Source organism: Saccopteryx bilineata, chromosome 3, assembly GCF_036850765.1.
Source record: "Saccopteryx bilineata isolate mSacBil1 chromosome 3, mSacBil1_pri_phased_curated, whole genome shotgun sequence".
Lineage (NCBI taxonomy): Eukaryota > Metazoa > Chordata > Mammalia > Chiroptera > Emballonuridae > Saccopteryx > Saccopteryx bilineata.
The window spans coordinates 131,718,927-131,734,704 of NC_089492.1; the positions used below are offsets into that span (position 1 = coordinate 131,718,927).

At 44.4% G+C, this 15,778-nt stretch overlaps 1 protein-coding gene across 1 annotated transcript in view; it reads right to left on the minus strand.

The window, feature by feature from the left end:
- The window catches only part of TACR1 (tachykinin receptor 1), a 154,501-nt gene that overhangs the window by 3,853 nt on the left and 134,870 nt on the right, over positions 1–15,778 (minus strand). The window contains exons 3-4 of the mRNA XM_066267483.1: positions 2,488–2,638; positions 188–384 (exon numbers count right to left, since the gene is read on the minus strand). Coding sequence (XP_066123580.1) covers positions 188–384; positions 2,488–2,638 — 348 coding nt within the window. The remainder of the gene's footprint in view (positions 1–187; positions 385–2,487; positions 2,639–15,778) is intronic.

Below are 15,778 nucleotides of genomic sequence, written 5' to 3' on the forward strand. Positions count from 1 at the left end.
TGGGCTTACATTCCTGTAATGGGGATAATCAGCAAGGATTGAGTAATGTGGTGATTAGCTTGCCGCAGTCCCCACCACTCCCTCTTGTCTCACAGCCAGGTTTGCTTATTTAGGTTGGCTGCTTGGTGGTTACATAGACAGATGGTCTTGTGGCCCCTTGTAAGAGGCTGGGGGCTGGGGACCTCACCTGTCATTGAGGCAGCAGTAGATGATAGGGTTATACATGGTGGAGCTCATGGCCAGCCACATGATGGCCAGGTAGACCTGCTGAATAAACTTCTCCAGGTAGAGATCTGGGTTGATGTAGGGCAGGAGGAAGAAGATGTGAAAGGGCAGCCAGCAGATGGCAAAAGTGCACACCACGATGATCATCATCTTGACCACCTGGCCAGAGGGCGAGACAGGTAAGACCACACTGGACATTCTCCTTTCTCATGGCTACTTTCTCTTTTCTCCCACCACCCCTCACTGCCCACAGTGCAGTATGGGATGGGAAGTACTTGTAATTACCCCTTTGAGGAGGAAGAAGAATCTTTTATATGTGGTATCAAAGGACTTGGGTTTATGTCAGTGGTTCTCAGAGTGTGGCCCCAGGACTGGTGTCATCACTATCACTTGAGACCTTGTCAGAAATGCAAATTTTTGGGCCCCACCTAGACTTACCAAATAAGAAATTCTTAGGGTGGGACCCAGAATTCTGTGTTTGACAAGCCTTCCCAATGATTCTGGTGTACACTCACATTTGAGACTCACTGTGTTTTACTCCGGACAATGACTGGAGAAGCCAGCAGAGACTGTGTTAATGAGCCAAGGGGAACGAGGGTTCAAGAGGGAAAGACCGTGGAAGCAGGGAAGCACCAGAGAGAGAAAAAGGCAGTGAGTTAGGAAGGCTTCCTGCTTGGAGTCTTAGCAGGAGGGAAGGAGAAGGGATAGGATCTGGACAGCTGCCACAATGCAGCATCAGATGTTTAAAGGAGATTTGCAAAGTTTTATGAACACTGGGTGATGTAACCCAGTCTTTCCCCAACAAATCAGCTCTGCACAATGAAATACTATGCAAAGATGTACCAAAAAAAAAAAGAAAGAAAGAAAGCTTTTTATATTGTATATCAATTTTTGAAGATCTTTTGGATATTGTTAAGTGAAAAAAATGGAGGCCAGAAAGTGTGTATTTACTATTTGCATAAAATAGAAGAAAGAAAATAATTTACATTTATTTGGCGTATAATACGTTATAATATTTAGAAGGATTAATCAGAAACAAATGACAGTGGCTACCATAGTGAGTGTGCACATGCATGCGGGAGCTGGGTGGGTGGGGGCCGAGAGGGGAGGGACTGTTTCTCAGTAAGAGTCTTCATATGTTTCTTAACTTTCATTTTAAAATAATTTAAGACTACTAAGAAATAGCAAAACTAGTACAGAGAGTTCCCAGACTCCTCCAGTGACGTCATCATACACAACTCTACCATGTGATCAAACCGAGGACTCCAGCATTCGTGCAGTGCTAGAAATTAAACTACAGACTACATTTGAGCTCTCCCTGTTTTGACACCCGCTCATTTCTTTGGGTGCACAGTTCTATGAAATTTTGTTACATGTATGGATGGGTGAAAGAGCTACCACAGTCAGGATGCGGAACTGCTCCATCACCACAAAGAAGCCCATGCTGCCCCCTGACAGGCACTCCCCCAGGACGAACCTCTTAACCCCTGATGTGTTCTCCATCAACACAATGTGTTGTCCCTTTTAAACTTTTTGATGTCTGCACCAAGTGAATGTGTTATTTTGCCAAAATTTAAATATATAATTTAAAAAGGACTGAATAACTATTTTATGCTTTTGTAGCTAAAAACTCGTGTGTGTGTGTGTGTGTGTGTTTATGGCTTGACAGACTGTATTCTTTTTTTTTTTTTTTTTTGTAGAGACAGAGAGACAGTCAGAGAGAAGGATAAATTGGGACAGACAGACAGGAATGGAGAGAGATGAGAAGCATCAATCATCAGTTTTTTGTTGCGACACCTTAGTTGTTCATTGATTGCTTTCTCATATGTGCCTTGACCGCGGGCCTTCAGCAGACCGAATAACCCCTTGCTCGAGTCAGTGACCTTGGGTTCAAGCTGGTGAGCTTTTTGCTCAAGCCAGATGGGTCCGCACTCAAGCTGGCGACCTCAGGGTCTCGAACCTGGGTCCTCCGCATCCCAGTCCGACACTCTATCCACTGTGCCACTGTCCGGTCAAGCCAGACTGTATTCTTAAGGTGCCAGCAAGGTCATACCTGTACAGGTAAACCTAGGTTACCAATATATCAAAAAAGGATCCCCTTTCTTCCCCTTCCTTCCTATCGCCTTTGTTGTTTCCTAGACCCAGGGAGCCAGGGATGTTGTGTACCTCCTGTCTCAGCCTCCTGAGGCTCTGGGGTACTTACGCTTGCCAGCCTGTTGCCTGTGCAACAGGTAGGTTAGGTGCTGCCGGCCCCATGCTCACCTTGCGCTTCGCAGAGACTTGTTCGTGGTAGCGGTCAGAGGAGTCCCCGGGGATTTCACTTGCCCACAGTGTAATTCCTACTACAGTGTACGCATAGCCGATCACCAGCAGGGGGAGGAAGTAGATCAGCACAGTTACGCAAATGTGGTACCTGCAACAAGGTAGATGGGAGGGGTCAGTCTAAGAAATAGCAGGGGTGATCGAGGCTTGGCAGTTACCTTTCTCAGCATTTGCCATTTATGAGTTTGGATGATAAGACACACCCCAGTGCAGATGGAGGCTTGCCACCTGCATTGGATGAGTGGGGGCCATATTGTTGGATAAACTGGAGAGAGTAAATAGCTTTAATTTATGTTTTTCTAGGGGACTTTTCTCCATAATGAGTTTCCTGTTCAGATTGAAAAGAGAAGAATAAACATTGATTAAAGAAAATTAATCTGTTATATACTTATGGCAACTTTAGTTAATATTAAGTTCAATATTGCTGACATTCTCCCTCAAAAATAAAGGGCAAGCTCAGGCTTTATTAATAGAAATATATGCTCTTGAAAGGAGGTGATTGTACCATTCAGTTCATACCTTTTAGATTACATTTAGGCTCGATTTTGGTGCAGGAGTATAGATCAGCTAGTACCTGAAGATGAGAACCACCACGACGGTTATGAGCCCTAATTCATTCTGTATGACAAATGGAATCAGAGATAAGAATACTTAGCTGGGAGGAAAGAGATGAGACTTATCCTAGTCTAAGATCAGTAGAAAAAAGCCACAAAGTGTAAGCCACTTCTAAGTCTGGTTCATATCTTCCGATGGAAGCTGCCTGGGTCTCTGAGTCACCACTTGGAGTTTAGACAGCAACTGACTTGAGTTTGACTGGAACATGAGGAAGAAATAATACTTTGCAGTGTTAAATCACTGAGATTTTGGAGTTTTGCTACAACAGCATAATTTATCCCATTTTGTTTCAGATAAGGCTCCCAGTAGAACATTCAAATAAGATTTTTGAATTTTGAGATAGTTTTATTAGGAGGCTGTTGGCATGCCTTGCTAGTTATAGCCCTTTCCCCTGATGTGTGTTTACCATAGAGGCTCAGAATTCCTAACAGTAATGATAATAATAGCAGCTAATACTTTGGGGCGTTTACTCTAGGTCACTGTGCTAATAATGTCAATGGTAGTATTCATAGCAGAAATGCGAACTGGTTCTCTGGGATCAGACAGGATTGGGCACGTTCAGGGCGTTATGGCCATAGACTGCAGCTGGTTCACACTGAGTTTCCAGCACAGTGCTGGGCACTTTGTTGTCATTATTTTATTTAACCCTGAAAACAAATGATTGGGTGGGTGCTATCGTGATCCCATTTTGTAGAGGAGGAAACCGAAGAATTTAAATAAATTGTATAAATTCACAGCTGGTGAAAAGAGGAGCTGGGATCAGAATGCAGACCCCAGAATGAGCTTCTTGTCACTGAAGAAGAGTCACCCAATGATGTTTTCTTCCATTCAGTTTATGCTTATTCTCCACAGCGGGAAACTCCAATAAGGAAAACTCACTTATTCACTCAATTTGTCCTTTACCAATACTGCATTTGTTTGCAAGCATGTCTTTGCAAAACCCCACAGTTTACTATTCCAAGCGAGGCCTCTGAATATTACAATTTGCAATTTGAAGACACTTGAAGAGTTTTTAAAGTAACAAACGACAGGTTCAGAAAGGGGGAGCTGAGCACACCCGCCCGTTGCAAAGAGGCTGCTCCAGTCTCACCAAACATTCAAGGTCCCCCTGTACTGTTGCTTCCTCTGGGAGCCTCTGGGTTCTCCAGCCACCATGGCGGTGATTGCACATGACGTTTCCTTCCTGACCTCAGCCCCCTTCCCTACTGCTGTAGACACCACTTGCAATCAAAGCAGTGGCTATGGGAGCACAAAGATCCTGAGAACCTCCAGGCTGGGCCTACTTCTACCTATAAGGAGAGCCTGCCTTGTGCAGACTGGTCCTTGTTTGGTGATAAAACATGTTAGCTGAGCTCTAGTGGGCCCACCACCTAAGGGCATGGAGCATCCATGCTGGAGTCTGGGACACGATGGGGGGTACTACAGACAAGTCCCTCTATGCTCCTTACCCTGAACCAGTGGTTCTCGAACTTGATGCAGCTCTAAAGCTGCTTGTACAAACACAGAGGGTGGGACCTCACCCAGAGTTTCCAGGTTTGGGGCAGGGTTTGAGAATCTGCATTTCTAACCAGGTCCCAGGTGATGCTGCTGCTGGTCCAGGTTCAATCTTTAAGAAGTACTGTCCTACTGAGCCTCCAAATCACATGAGAAACATCAGGGGAACTTTTAAAATGACCAGTGCCCAGAGATACTCATTTAATTGGCCTGAGTGTGGGAGCAGGAACCTGTATGTTAGGAAATTCCCAGAGTTATTCTAGTACACGGCTAGCATTGAGAACCGCGGTTTCAGACTGAGGCCCGCAAGCCTGTTGGGACTTCACTGTTTGAGATTTTATGGCTTCACTCAAGTGTGTATTAACCTCATTTTCTAGTTTCTGTATCGGATGATTTAACGACTCTTTCACACACAAGCTAACCAATAGCCAACCAATTTAATGCCCATAGCAGCACTGTTCACAACAGCCCAAAGGTGAGAACAACCTAGCTGTCCCTCAGCAGATGAATGGATGAACCAAAGGTGTCATATACATCCAATGGAATATTATTCAGCCTTAAACAAGAATGGAGTTCTGATACATACTACAACATGGGTGAACCTTGCAAACCTTGTGCCAAGTGGACAAGCCAAATGCAAAAGGAAATATGCTGTCTGATCCCACGTTTGTGAAACACCTAGAATAGGCAAATTCACAGAGACAGAGTAGATTAGTGGTTGGTACTGAATCTGGCAAGATAAAAAGTTCTGGAAATGGAGAGTGGTGATAGTTGCACAAGATTTACAATATTAAATGAAAAACAATAAATTTTGTTATGTATATTTTATCACAATTAAACAAATTTAATTTAAAAGATAGCATTTCAGATGAGCTGGGTCTCATGATTGGTACTCCTCAACAACATTCCTCCCCAAAACAAACAAACGAACAAACCAAAACAGTCCGAAGGTTTGATCCTTGACAGAATCAAAGGTTAGGGACACCCTCCTAAATCTTGCTCAGATAAACCTCTCTTACCAAGAAATTGCAAATGCCATACTCTGTCCAAACAATGTCTAAGTTATCAAATATCTAAAATGATGGTAAGTCAAACGAATGAAATTCCATCATTGAAATAAATGAAAATGAGTAGATTTGTCCCCCTTGACACTTTTTTGAAGAAATTTTATCATATCCTTATAGTTAATAGGAAGTAACTCTGTTCTTTTATATCTTGTCAAAATAATTATTTTAGAGAGCTGGTCAATGAAACTAGTATAATCTTAGTTTGTGCGTTTTTTTGGCTCTTGAATCTGATATTCCTTATGTTCCTGCCAGGCAGGATTTTATCAATTCTCAGGATCAATATCCTACTTGGGAGAAGAAATCAGGGGTCAGGATGTGCCAAGAGTGAGCTGGAGAAAGCACCTTGAGTGACAACAAGAGACAGTGATAGAAGGGACCGTTTGCTTTCCACTCGGTGAGACCTGCATTTATTTTGATCATTAAATGTTGCTAATGGACATATCAGGACTTTCAGAATGAAGGTACATGCAACAGCTTCATGTCTTTGTTCCCACCAGGTACTCCTCTAAGTAGAGGATGGGGCTGACACATTTCACAGGGTAAACTTGATGAATACAGACGGCATAGCCTCAACTCCTGCAGCTTCCCCTGTCCTTGACACCTTTATGCCTCAATGCTTACTAATCCAGGTTCATTTAGGGCTCACTACGCTGAAGTCACCTCGTCATCCAAGCATCAACAGTTCCAGTTTCTGAAGTAAGCCTCAGCATTTGAAATAAAGATGGATACATATATTAAATAGTATCTAGGGTGTCTTTTGGGGAACTTCATGGAGACTCTAGGTGCCGTGGGTGGGGGAACAAGGAGGCCAAGAGGCCAGGGCTCTGGGTTCCCCACCTTCACTCTATGAGACAGCTCTTTGGGGAGTTTACATATTAGTTTTCTGTGGATAATTTGGTTGTTGTTGGTGGTGGAAGACTTGAGCTCTTACAAAGTGTTTGAAGAGCACTGATGTACTCCCAGTCCTATTCAGTGCATAAGGCATCTCTGCAATAGCCATGTGTTGTCATCTTCTGTCTTTTCCTTAAATACTCCATGTGACATGCTGCTCACTATCTATAAAGCCAGCTCCACCAGGAACCCCCTAATGTCAGAGATGAATGCACTCAGGCCCCCCCTCAGTGGAGTACATCAGAGCGTGCATTTCAATGAGACGACCTGTTGATTCATGTGCAGGCTCAGGTTTGTAGCACAGAGCTCTCAATCATGGTAGTGCATTGGAATCACTTGGGGAGCACAGAAAAGCCCCAATCAGTGGATTCTACTATAGAGCTTCTGACTTAAAATTGCTCTGCAGCACAGCCTGGCCATTTGAGTTTTTTAAGCTCCCCAGGGGATTCTCCTGAGAAGACAGGGCTGAAGGTCACTGTCATTAAGCCTTCTGTTGCTGGCTGTGACTGACATATTCCTCCTTAAACTGAGTGAAAACCTGTGGCCCTAGGTCACAAGCAACAAGCTGAATCCACTACTGGTCCTGCAAACTCAAGGGAGCATTCCCTTCCCCAGAGACTTCTTCGCAGCTCAGACTTCTCAGCCATCCCTCATTTGACATGCGCAGAGCAGTCTCATCCTCCTGGCCTTCCTCCAGCAACCCGCGGCTGTCTCTTCTTCAAGAATGATACTAGACACCTGCTTGACTTTTTACTTCCTGCAAAAAATTTTCTTCTTTGCAGGTCAGTGGGATTTCTTTGTAGTAAGGGAAAGCAAAACCCACATATTTCTTGATTCAATTTTACTTCCAGATTTTAGAGCCAAATCCCCAAAGCCTGGCAGTCCTAATAATTATATACCTGGCCCTGTGCTTGGGGCTGGGACACAAAGGAGAGTCCTTATTTTGGTCTTGTTCCAGGACCTTATTTTGGTCTGTGGTAGAGACAGAGAAGTGATTGGCGGTAGGTATCTCCTCCAAGGGAATGGAGATATTAAAAGGGAGTGCCAGGGCCCTTTACATTTAAACTATAAAAATATATAAAAATGTTTTAAAATTTCCCTCAATACAATAAGCATTTTGTTACTAAGGGAATAGAGAGTAATGAGGATGCAGAAGTGAGGCTCAATCAAGCTGATCAGGGAAGCTTCCTGGAGGAGGTGCTGCTAGGCCAGGCGCTGAAGTAAAGCAGGCGGCAGGCACAGGCAAGGAGCACAGCCAGTGCAAAGGCATGAGGGGGCACTTGGCACGCTGAGGGTGCTGTGGTGTGATTTGGACTGGGTGGAACATGGCTGTGTGAAGAAGCCGTAGTCTTGGCCAGAAAGGTACACAGAAGCCACACCGTGATGGGATTTTATGATAGGCTGGAGAGTTTGTCATTTATTCTGAAGTTGATGGGAGACCATGAAGTAGTTTTAAACAGGGGAGTGACCTGGTCAGATATTTGTGCTCTGGCTGTAGTGGGGCACGGAGGGAGGTGGGCAAGGCTAGAGGCTTGAGCCTTTTGGATGCTGTGCAGGGATCCAGGCAGGAAGGGACAGTGACCCGAGTTAGGGCCGTTGTAGAACCTTGGATGGGAGGGAGGGAGGGGCCTTGGGGGTGCTGCAGCTATGAGGGAATGCTGCTGCTGACAGTTTACCTAGACTCCTGGCCTCTGCAGGTCGGGAGAATGAGGCTGACTGTTGCTGCGATGGGGGCCCGGGAGGAGGAGCAGGCTTGTTGTGGGAGTTGGTAAGCTGACTTTTGGACATGCTGACCTTGAGGTCCCCAAACCAGGAGAAGACAAAGGGAGGCAGGGTGGTTCTGAGAAAGGATGGTGAGGGGGAGACCTGGCCCATGGGCAAGGGGAGAAAGGATGGCCATGGGTGGGGGCAGGAGGGAGGAAGAGTCCGGGCTGTGGAGCCTGCCCGAGGGGAGGGAGGATGAGGAAGAGAACTTGCTTGATGGTTCTGGAAACCGAGGTCAAGAGCAGATTCAGTTTTAGTGGGTGGTCAGTGGCTAGAACAGGTGGGCTAACAGCGGGGTGAGGAAGTAGAGACAGTGGGTGGGGACTGCACTTAAAACGCTGAGCTATGAAAGGGAGGGGAAGTAGCAGCTAAAGGAGACACCTGTGTGTTTGTGTGAAAAGCTAGGGTGCCAAAGCCCTTGGAAACCCCACCTCCTCCTCCCCCCCTCTCCCCGGGGGGGAGAGTGCTGGACATACATGCCCTTTGCTCTGTCAGAGGACCAGGATCACCTTCTGTCAAGGTGTCCAGCCGTAAACTTCGGGCAGAAATGCCCACCTCTCACCAGTCAGCCTTCCTCAGACTGCTCAAGCGCATTATTTAATTCATGGCAAAACGCGGTTCACAAAATCCTCACCGCCACCTAGTGAACAAGACAGGAGACCTAGCACCTCCATCCTGCAGTCCTTGTCAGAACTTCATTGTGTTCTTCCCCAGGCTCCTTTTTTATTTTATCTGCTTGATGGGGTGACACTGTTCTTGGAGGCAGAGCCCTGTGGTGTTCCTCTTTGACTCCCTTCACAGAACTGGCACCAAGGAAATGCTTCATAGAAAGAAGACATCATCTCAGGCTTTGAGGAGTAGGGGTTCTCACCTGCTCCATCCCCCAGCCAGCAAGAAACCTCCTGACAGGTCCACTGCAAGAGTGTGCTGTGTCAGCTTGAGTGCTGGTCCTGCAGGCAGAGCCTAGAGGCCTGAGCCTTTCTTACTTCTTCAGTTTTTAATCAATAGTTTTCTCATTACAAGTTCTATCTGTTCATTGTGCTTTTTTTAAAAAAATTAAGTGAGAGGTGGGATGCAGAGACAGACTCCGCATGTGCCTGGATGGGGATCGACCAGGCAAGCCTCCTACCAGGCGCTGCTCTGCCTGCCTGGGCCACTACTCCATTGCTCAGCAACCAAGCTATTTTACACCTGAGGTGAGGCCATGGAGCCATGCTCAGTCCCCGGGGGTCAACTTTGCTCAAACTGTTCGAGCCATGGGTGCAAGAGGTGAAGAGAGAGAGAGAGAGAGAGAAAGAGAGAGAGAGAGAGAGAGAGAGAGAGAGAGAGAGAAAGAGAGAGAGAAGGGGGAGGAGGAGGGGTGGAGAAGCAGATGGACATTTCTCCTGTGTGCCCTGACTGGGAATCAAACCCAGGACTTCCACATGCTGGGCCAACTCTCTACCACTGAGCCTGCCAGCCAGGACCAATTGTGGATTTGAAATGATAAGCATGCATAAAAAGAAAACCTTCAAAATGTCCTATAATCTCATCAGTTAGAAATAAATTCTAATTATGGCTGGCTCAGTGGTATAGCGTCGGCTTGGCATGTGGTAATCCGAGTTTGATTCCTGGCCAGGGCACACAGGAGAAGCACCCATCTGCTTCTCCACCCTTCCCCCTTTTCTTGCTCTCTATCTCTCTCTTCCCCTCCTGCAGCCAAGGCTCCATTGGAGCAAAGTTGGCCTGGGCTCTGAGGATGGCTCCATGGCCTCTGCCTCAGGCACTGGAATGGCTCTGGTTGCAACAGAGCAATGCTCCAGATGGGCAGAGCATTGCCCCCTGGTGGGCATGCCGGGTGGATCCCAGTCAGGCGCAGTCTCTCTGCCACTGCTTCTCACTTCAGAAAAATTAAAAATAAATAAATAAATTCTAATTAAATTGATTATGTGCATAAAGATATACAAAGATATGAGCTGATACAAAGAATTATCTTTGTACATTCACAAACATATTTTAAATTACTTTGAAAACTTATTACTATATAACAACTTTTTTTTTATGTCCATAATATTTTTTGGACATATTTGGAAATATTTGGACAAATATATTTATCTCTATAAATATATTTCTATAATAAAATTTCTAATGACTGTAAAATAATATTCTGTTTTATGGAGATAATTTAGCCAGTCTTCTAATTTGGATATTTGAGTTATTTACTATGTTTTAATATTTAATTAATGCTATAATTATAATATTCAAATATATGTCTTTGTTCTCATTCTTATTTTCCAAGAATTAATCAGTTAGCATTAAGTGTCTTAAAGGGCTTGATATATATTGTCACTTTTCAGAAAATATATGCCAATGTTTACTGCCACCACCCTGTCCTCTGCATGGCCACTCTGGACATTAGCATATCTTTCAGTCTTTGACAAGCATGATAGTTCATGCATGGTTCCCTGCTTTGCATTTAATAGTCCCGATTCACTGTAAATTGAAATTTTATAATTATGCTATTTAATCATTGTTGTTTCTTCTTTTGTGACTTACCTGCTTGTATAATTTACTCAACTTACATTGGGAGATGTTCATATTGCCCTTATTGTTTGTAAAAATTCATTATGGTTTCTATCATATACTTAAAATGGCCTTTTCCAGACCCAAATCATGAAAATATTCACATAGACTTTCCCCATTTATTTTTTTGGTTATTTGCACTTAACTGTTCTGTCTCTCAGGGATTTATTTTAGTGAGTCTTATGAGAGAAGTCTCCACATTTTTTCCCTCCAACAATTGTTTACAATTTTCCCAGTACCACTGTTGGGTCCTTTTCTCGATTTGATGTTGCACTTGTACCTTATACAGTATACTCACATGTATACTTGACTCTGTTTCTGGGCTTTTGTTCTATTTCTTTGATCTATCCTTCCTTTCTGGTGCCAGCTGTGCACATATCAATTTTTGTGGCTCTGTAGTATATCTTTTATCTATGACAGTATAAATGTCTTATTATTGTACTCAGTTCCAAAAAATAAAATATCTCCAGATTGCACATTTCTTCCCCCTTCCCTTTTTCCAAGTGAGTGGAGGCAAGATAGAGAGATAGACCCCTGCATGTACCCCAATCAGGTTTCACCCGGTAACCATTGTCTAGGGCTAATGCTCTGCCCATCTGGGGCCATGCTTGCAACCAAGCTAATTTCTGCACCTGAAGTGGAGGCTCCATGGAGTCATCTTCAGCTCCCAGGGGCCCATGAGCTTGAACCAACAGAGCCATGCATGCAAGAGGAGAAGAGAGTGAGAGAGAAAGGGAGGGGTAGGGGTGTAGAAGCAAATGGTTGCTTCTCCTGTGTGTCCTGACTGGTAATTGAACCCCGAACATCCATATGTTGGGCCGATGCCCTACCATTGAGCCAACTGGCCAGGGCCTGCACATTTCTTAAGAAGATGGTCAGATGATGGATTCAGTTATTTGCAGCCAGGCTTGCAGCTTTCCAGAAGATATCAGATGGTAAATTCACTGGCCCATCCTAGTATCGACTCTCATTCTGGAATTTAGAGGTGGATGCTATTACCTGCCCAGGGCTTATGTCCTGGTTTCATATCTTTTGTGATCAGCATTCTCAGATAAAGGCAAAGGTATTCAGAAGGATATGTTGCCAGGAATGGCTCCAGAGTTTGGAAAAGCTGTAACCAGGGGTATTTAAACACTGTACTTGAGCAGAAATACTCCCAGCTCTCTCACCCACACCCCTTCTTCCTCCAGTCTGTTTAGGGGCAGGGCAGGGGTGGCGGGGGCGGCAGGTGGCTCACAATTTTTATTTGGTGTATGTGTTAGAGAAAAAACAAATTCAGAATTATAAAGCCTCTTCAGGCTTGGTATTGCTGAGAGAGAAGAACAAATTAGATGGTGGGTTGGTTTGGCTGGAGACATTATTGTGTTTGGGGATAGGGAAGATAGGCTAGAAGCATAATTTGGGGTGGGGTAAAAATGCTAAATTTGTTTCTGTAACAAAAATATATTAAGAATGCAAGCAACAAGAAAGAGTGAGAAAAATGAGAGAGAGAGAAATGGATGCTGAGTCCCCGTGGTTGAAAACAGTAACTTGTAAAAAAGAACATAGCTGATAAATTTGTGAGTACTGCTTACTACACTGTAAGGAAAAGTGGTAGCTGAGACTAAATTCAAGGATAGTACAGTCCTGTCCTATGCATAATTCTGATTTCTCTAATCACTCCCAAAATCTTCTGTAAGATGTACTTCAGCCAACAACACCATGTCAGTGGGACTTTGAGGACATGAAGGAGGAGGACTGGTGTCCTGAGTGGAGACAATTACTCCGGCCAGAGATAGTGGTGACTCCAAATTTCTTGTGTTGGGTTAAAATTCTTACCTTGGGTCGAGTAGGACATGTGGTGAAGAGGGAGATCTTGTCTCAAGAAGCAGAGTGACACTGAGGGAGCCCCTGAATCTGCAATCTGCCCCCCCCCCCCCCCCCCCCCATCCATCTTTCCAGTCTGGCCAGATGACATCAAATCATGTAATCCCTACACTAGTTCTGGAAACTCCAACCAGCGACAGGGTGATATTGAAGTCCGAACAAACACTCGCCACCAGGTGGCGCCAAACTGCAGCTGGCACCCGGCTCCATCAGAATGCATTTTATTTACATTACTAGCACGTCGGTATCCCAGCAATAAAGCAGCATGCAGTTTAGGTGTTTGCATGCAGTGCACACTGAAACCCCACCCTCAATCCCTTACTGTGCGTGATGCTGTTTCCTAATATGTACCTTGGTCCAGTCTTTACCGATGTAGTGTGAGCTTTGCAAATCTCCTTGGATTATTACAACGCATTGAGAACAAGACTGCATCTTTGACGATGACATGTTTTCCTGATTATCCATGGGCACTGATAAGTGTTTTGCTGATAAAACTCACCCACTCTCAACCCCTCTAGATAGTTCTAAACTCTTGTTGTGTTAGGCTTTGCTTGAGGCTCGGGTAGCTGACTGCTGGTGCCCTGGAATAGTGACTGCTATAGGAGCAGCCAGGGACAGTGCTGGGGTGAGCTTCGGCCCTGTTTGTTGCAGCCTGTGATGAACACCGAGCAAGGAGATCTCAGAGACACACAGCAGAACTGCAGCTCTAACGTTGTCATTCTTCTAAGCATTTAAAATATGGTTATTTTTGGTGGGGCATTGTTTAAAAACTGCTTCTATTGGTGCCAACTGATCCCAGTAAGCATTTTCCAATATAAGTTGCAGCATAAATGTGAGAGTTTGTTGACTTTCGATTTCTTCTAGTCCCTGGGGTCTGAGAAACACTTAAAATAATCAAAATGACTCTAATCACAACAGCCTGTGACTGATATCCATCCAAGTGCCCAGACTTATGGCCCTTGTGCTGAGGGCCCAGTTCCTGGCTGTGCACTGGAGGTATCTCCTCCACACATGGCAGATCTTAGCTCCACACTCACTAATAAATGGCCAGCTAGTGGCCATTTTCTTCTTTTGATGAATCCTTTTTCTGATGAAATCTGGTATCTAGTATAGTACAGCATAGACAGCCCCTGGCTTGCAGAAGATGTGGGAACTGCACACTTTCTATGTGCAGTAATTTCATTGTAAAGGTGTTTCTAGAAAGTGGATTTGACTTCATCTCATCACCTCTGAGACTTGGGGTAAGAGACAGAGACTGCTAACCCTGTTTTAAACTGAAAAAAATTAAGGTAGAGGGAAGGTAATTGCCTTTTGAAGTCACTCAGGGTTGAAATGGGAATAGAAAACAGATCTGTCCTTTTCTCATTTCAACCCTTTGCATTTCTTTCTCTTGCTGCTCAGATGAGCTCAGAAGAAGAATGGATAAATGTCACTCAGAGCAGGGAAGCCACAGTTTTTTAAGAATAAACACATGCAACAAGCACAGAAATTGTCTGCAGCATTTAATAACAGCAGATAATTTACTGAAAATAGCATCACTTAAAACATCAGACTCAGAATTCAATCCTGTCTACATGTGTGACTTGGAATGTGGCCAAGTCTTGGATTCCAGTTTATGTCTGGATTCACTCTTGATTTCCACAGCTTTTTCCTGTCTTGAACCCTAAGCTCAAAGAAAACCTCAGTTGGCTGAATATGTGAAAAAGACAAGTACCACACTCTGTTCCTCAGCCAAAAGCTTGTCGGCATGAACAACAGACCATTATGCCGTAAGCCATGCAGGCTGCCTGTCTACAGTTTCCATTAACAAAACGAGCAATGCAATTTACATCTCACAAGAAGTTATCAAGGAGACACCATTAATCAATTTAAAGTCTGCTTTGCATTGTATGCAAGAAGACAAACATTTTTAATGTGAGAGCGTTGACAGATTTTTGTACCTCCCGAAGCTGGCCAAAGAGAATCTAGTAATTTCCAAACTGTCTTTTATGCAACCTTCCCCTCTTTCAAGAAAGGGGTCTTTATCTTAGCTGAAGGAAAGCTCAGCAGCTCTATACAATAGCGACAGAAAGTCCGTGTGGACTGGGTGTGGAAAGGAGCTTTCAGCTGGGAAGGGAGCAGGGGAGCAGCAGTGGGTTCTGAGAGTAGCCCATAAATTGAGATGAAACTTTTTTTTGTAGTTATGCTGTGAACAGTTGTTTTGGATATTGTTAACGGAGTTTCTATTTTATTACTTTGCCAATTAAACTAGAATTCTTGAACTTGACGCTGCTTAGATAATAATCATGTAGTTTTCAGCTTTATAATGGTTGCACGCATATTGTTAGCAAAGTCACCTGTTCAGGCTAGTGGCCAGAGCTGCGTTGAGGAGAAACCTTCAGCAATGGGTGAGGAACACGTGAAAGAAGGAGGCATATAGTTGCCTCTGGACCCCATTTATTCAGCTACCGAATTGTTCATGGACCCCAACTTTGTGCTAGATTCTGGGGACATAGTGGTGGATAAAAAAAACAAGATCCTTACCCTTGAGAAGCTTCAAGTATAGTGGGGAAGACAGATTATAAACAAATATATAAGCAAATAAATATAAAACCATAAATGTGTTATGTGCATAAAGCAATCAGTTGGAGGGGACAGTAGGGAAGCCAGGGCTCACACTCAAAGACTCTCCGACGAGGTGACCTGAGGTTGATGCAGCTACACGAAGGGTGCAGGGGGTTGGCCTGGGCAGAGACAAGAGCAGACATAGGCCCTGAGGTCTGAAGAAGCTGGGCACATAGGAAGGGCCCTGAGGAGGTATTTATTTATTTATTTATTTAATTTTTTTTTTGAGAAAGCTTTTGTAGCTGGATTGTGGGGTTTAAGAGCCATGAGATGTGGTCAAGGGCCACAGTGTGTGGGGTCCTGTAGGCCATGCTCTCGGGACCTGCACCTTCACTTGAAATGCCAGTGTAAATCGCTGAAGGGTATAA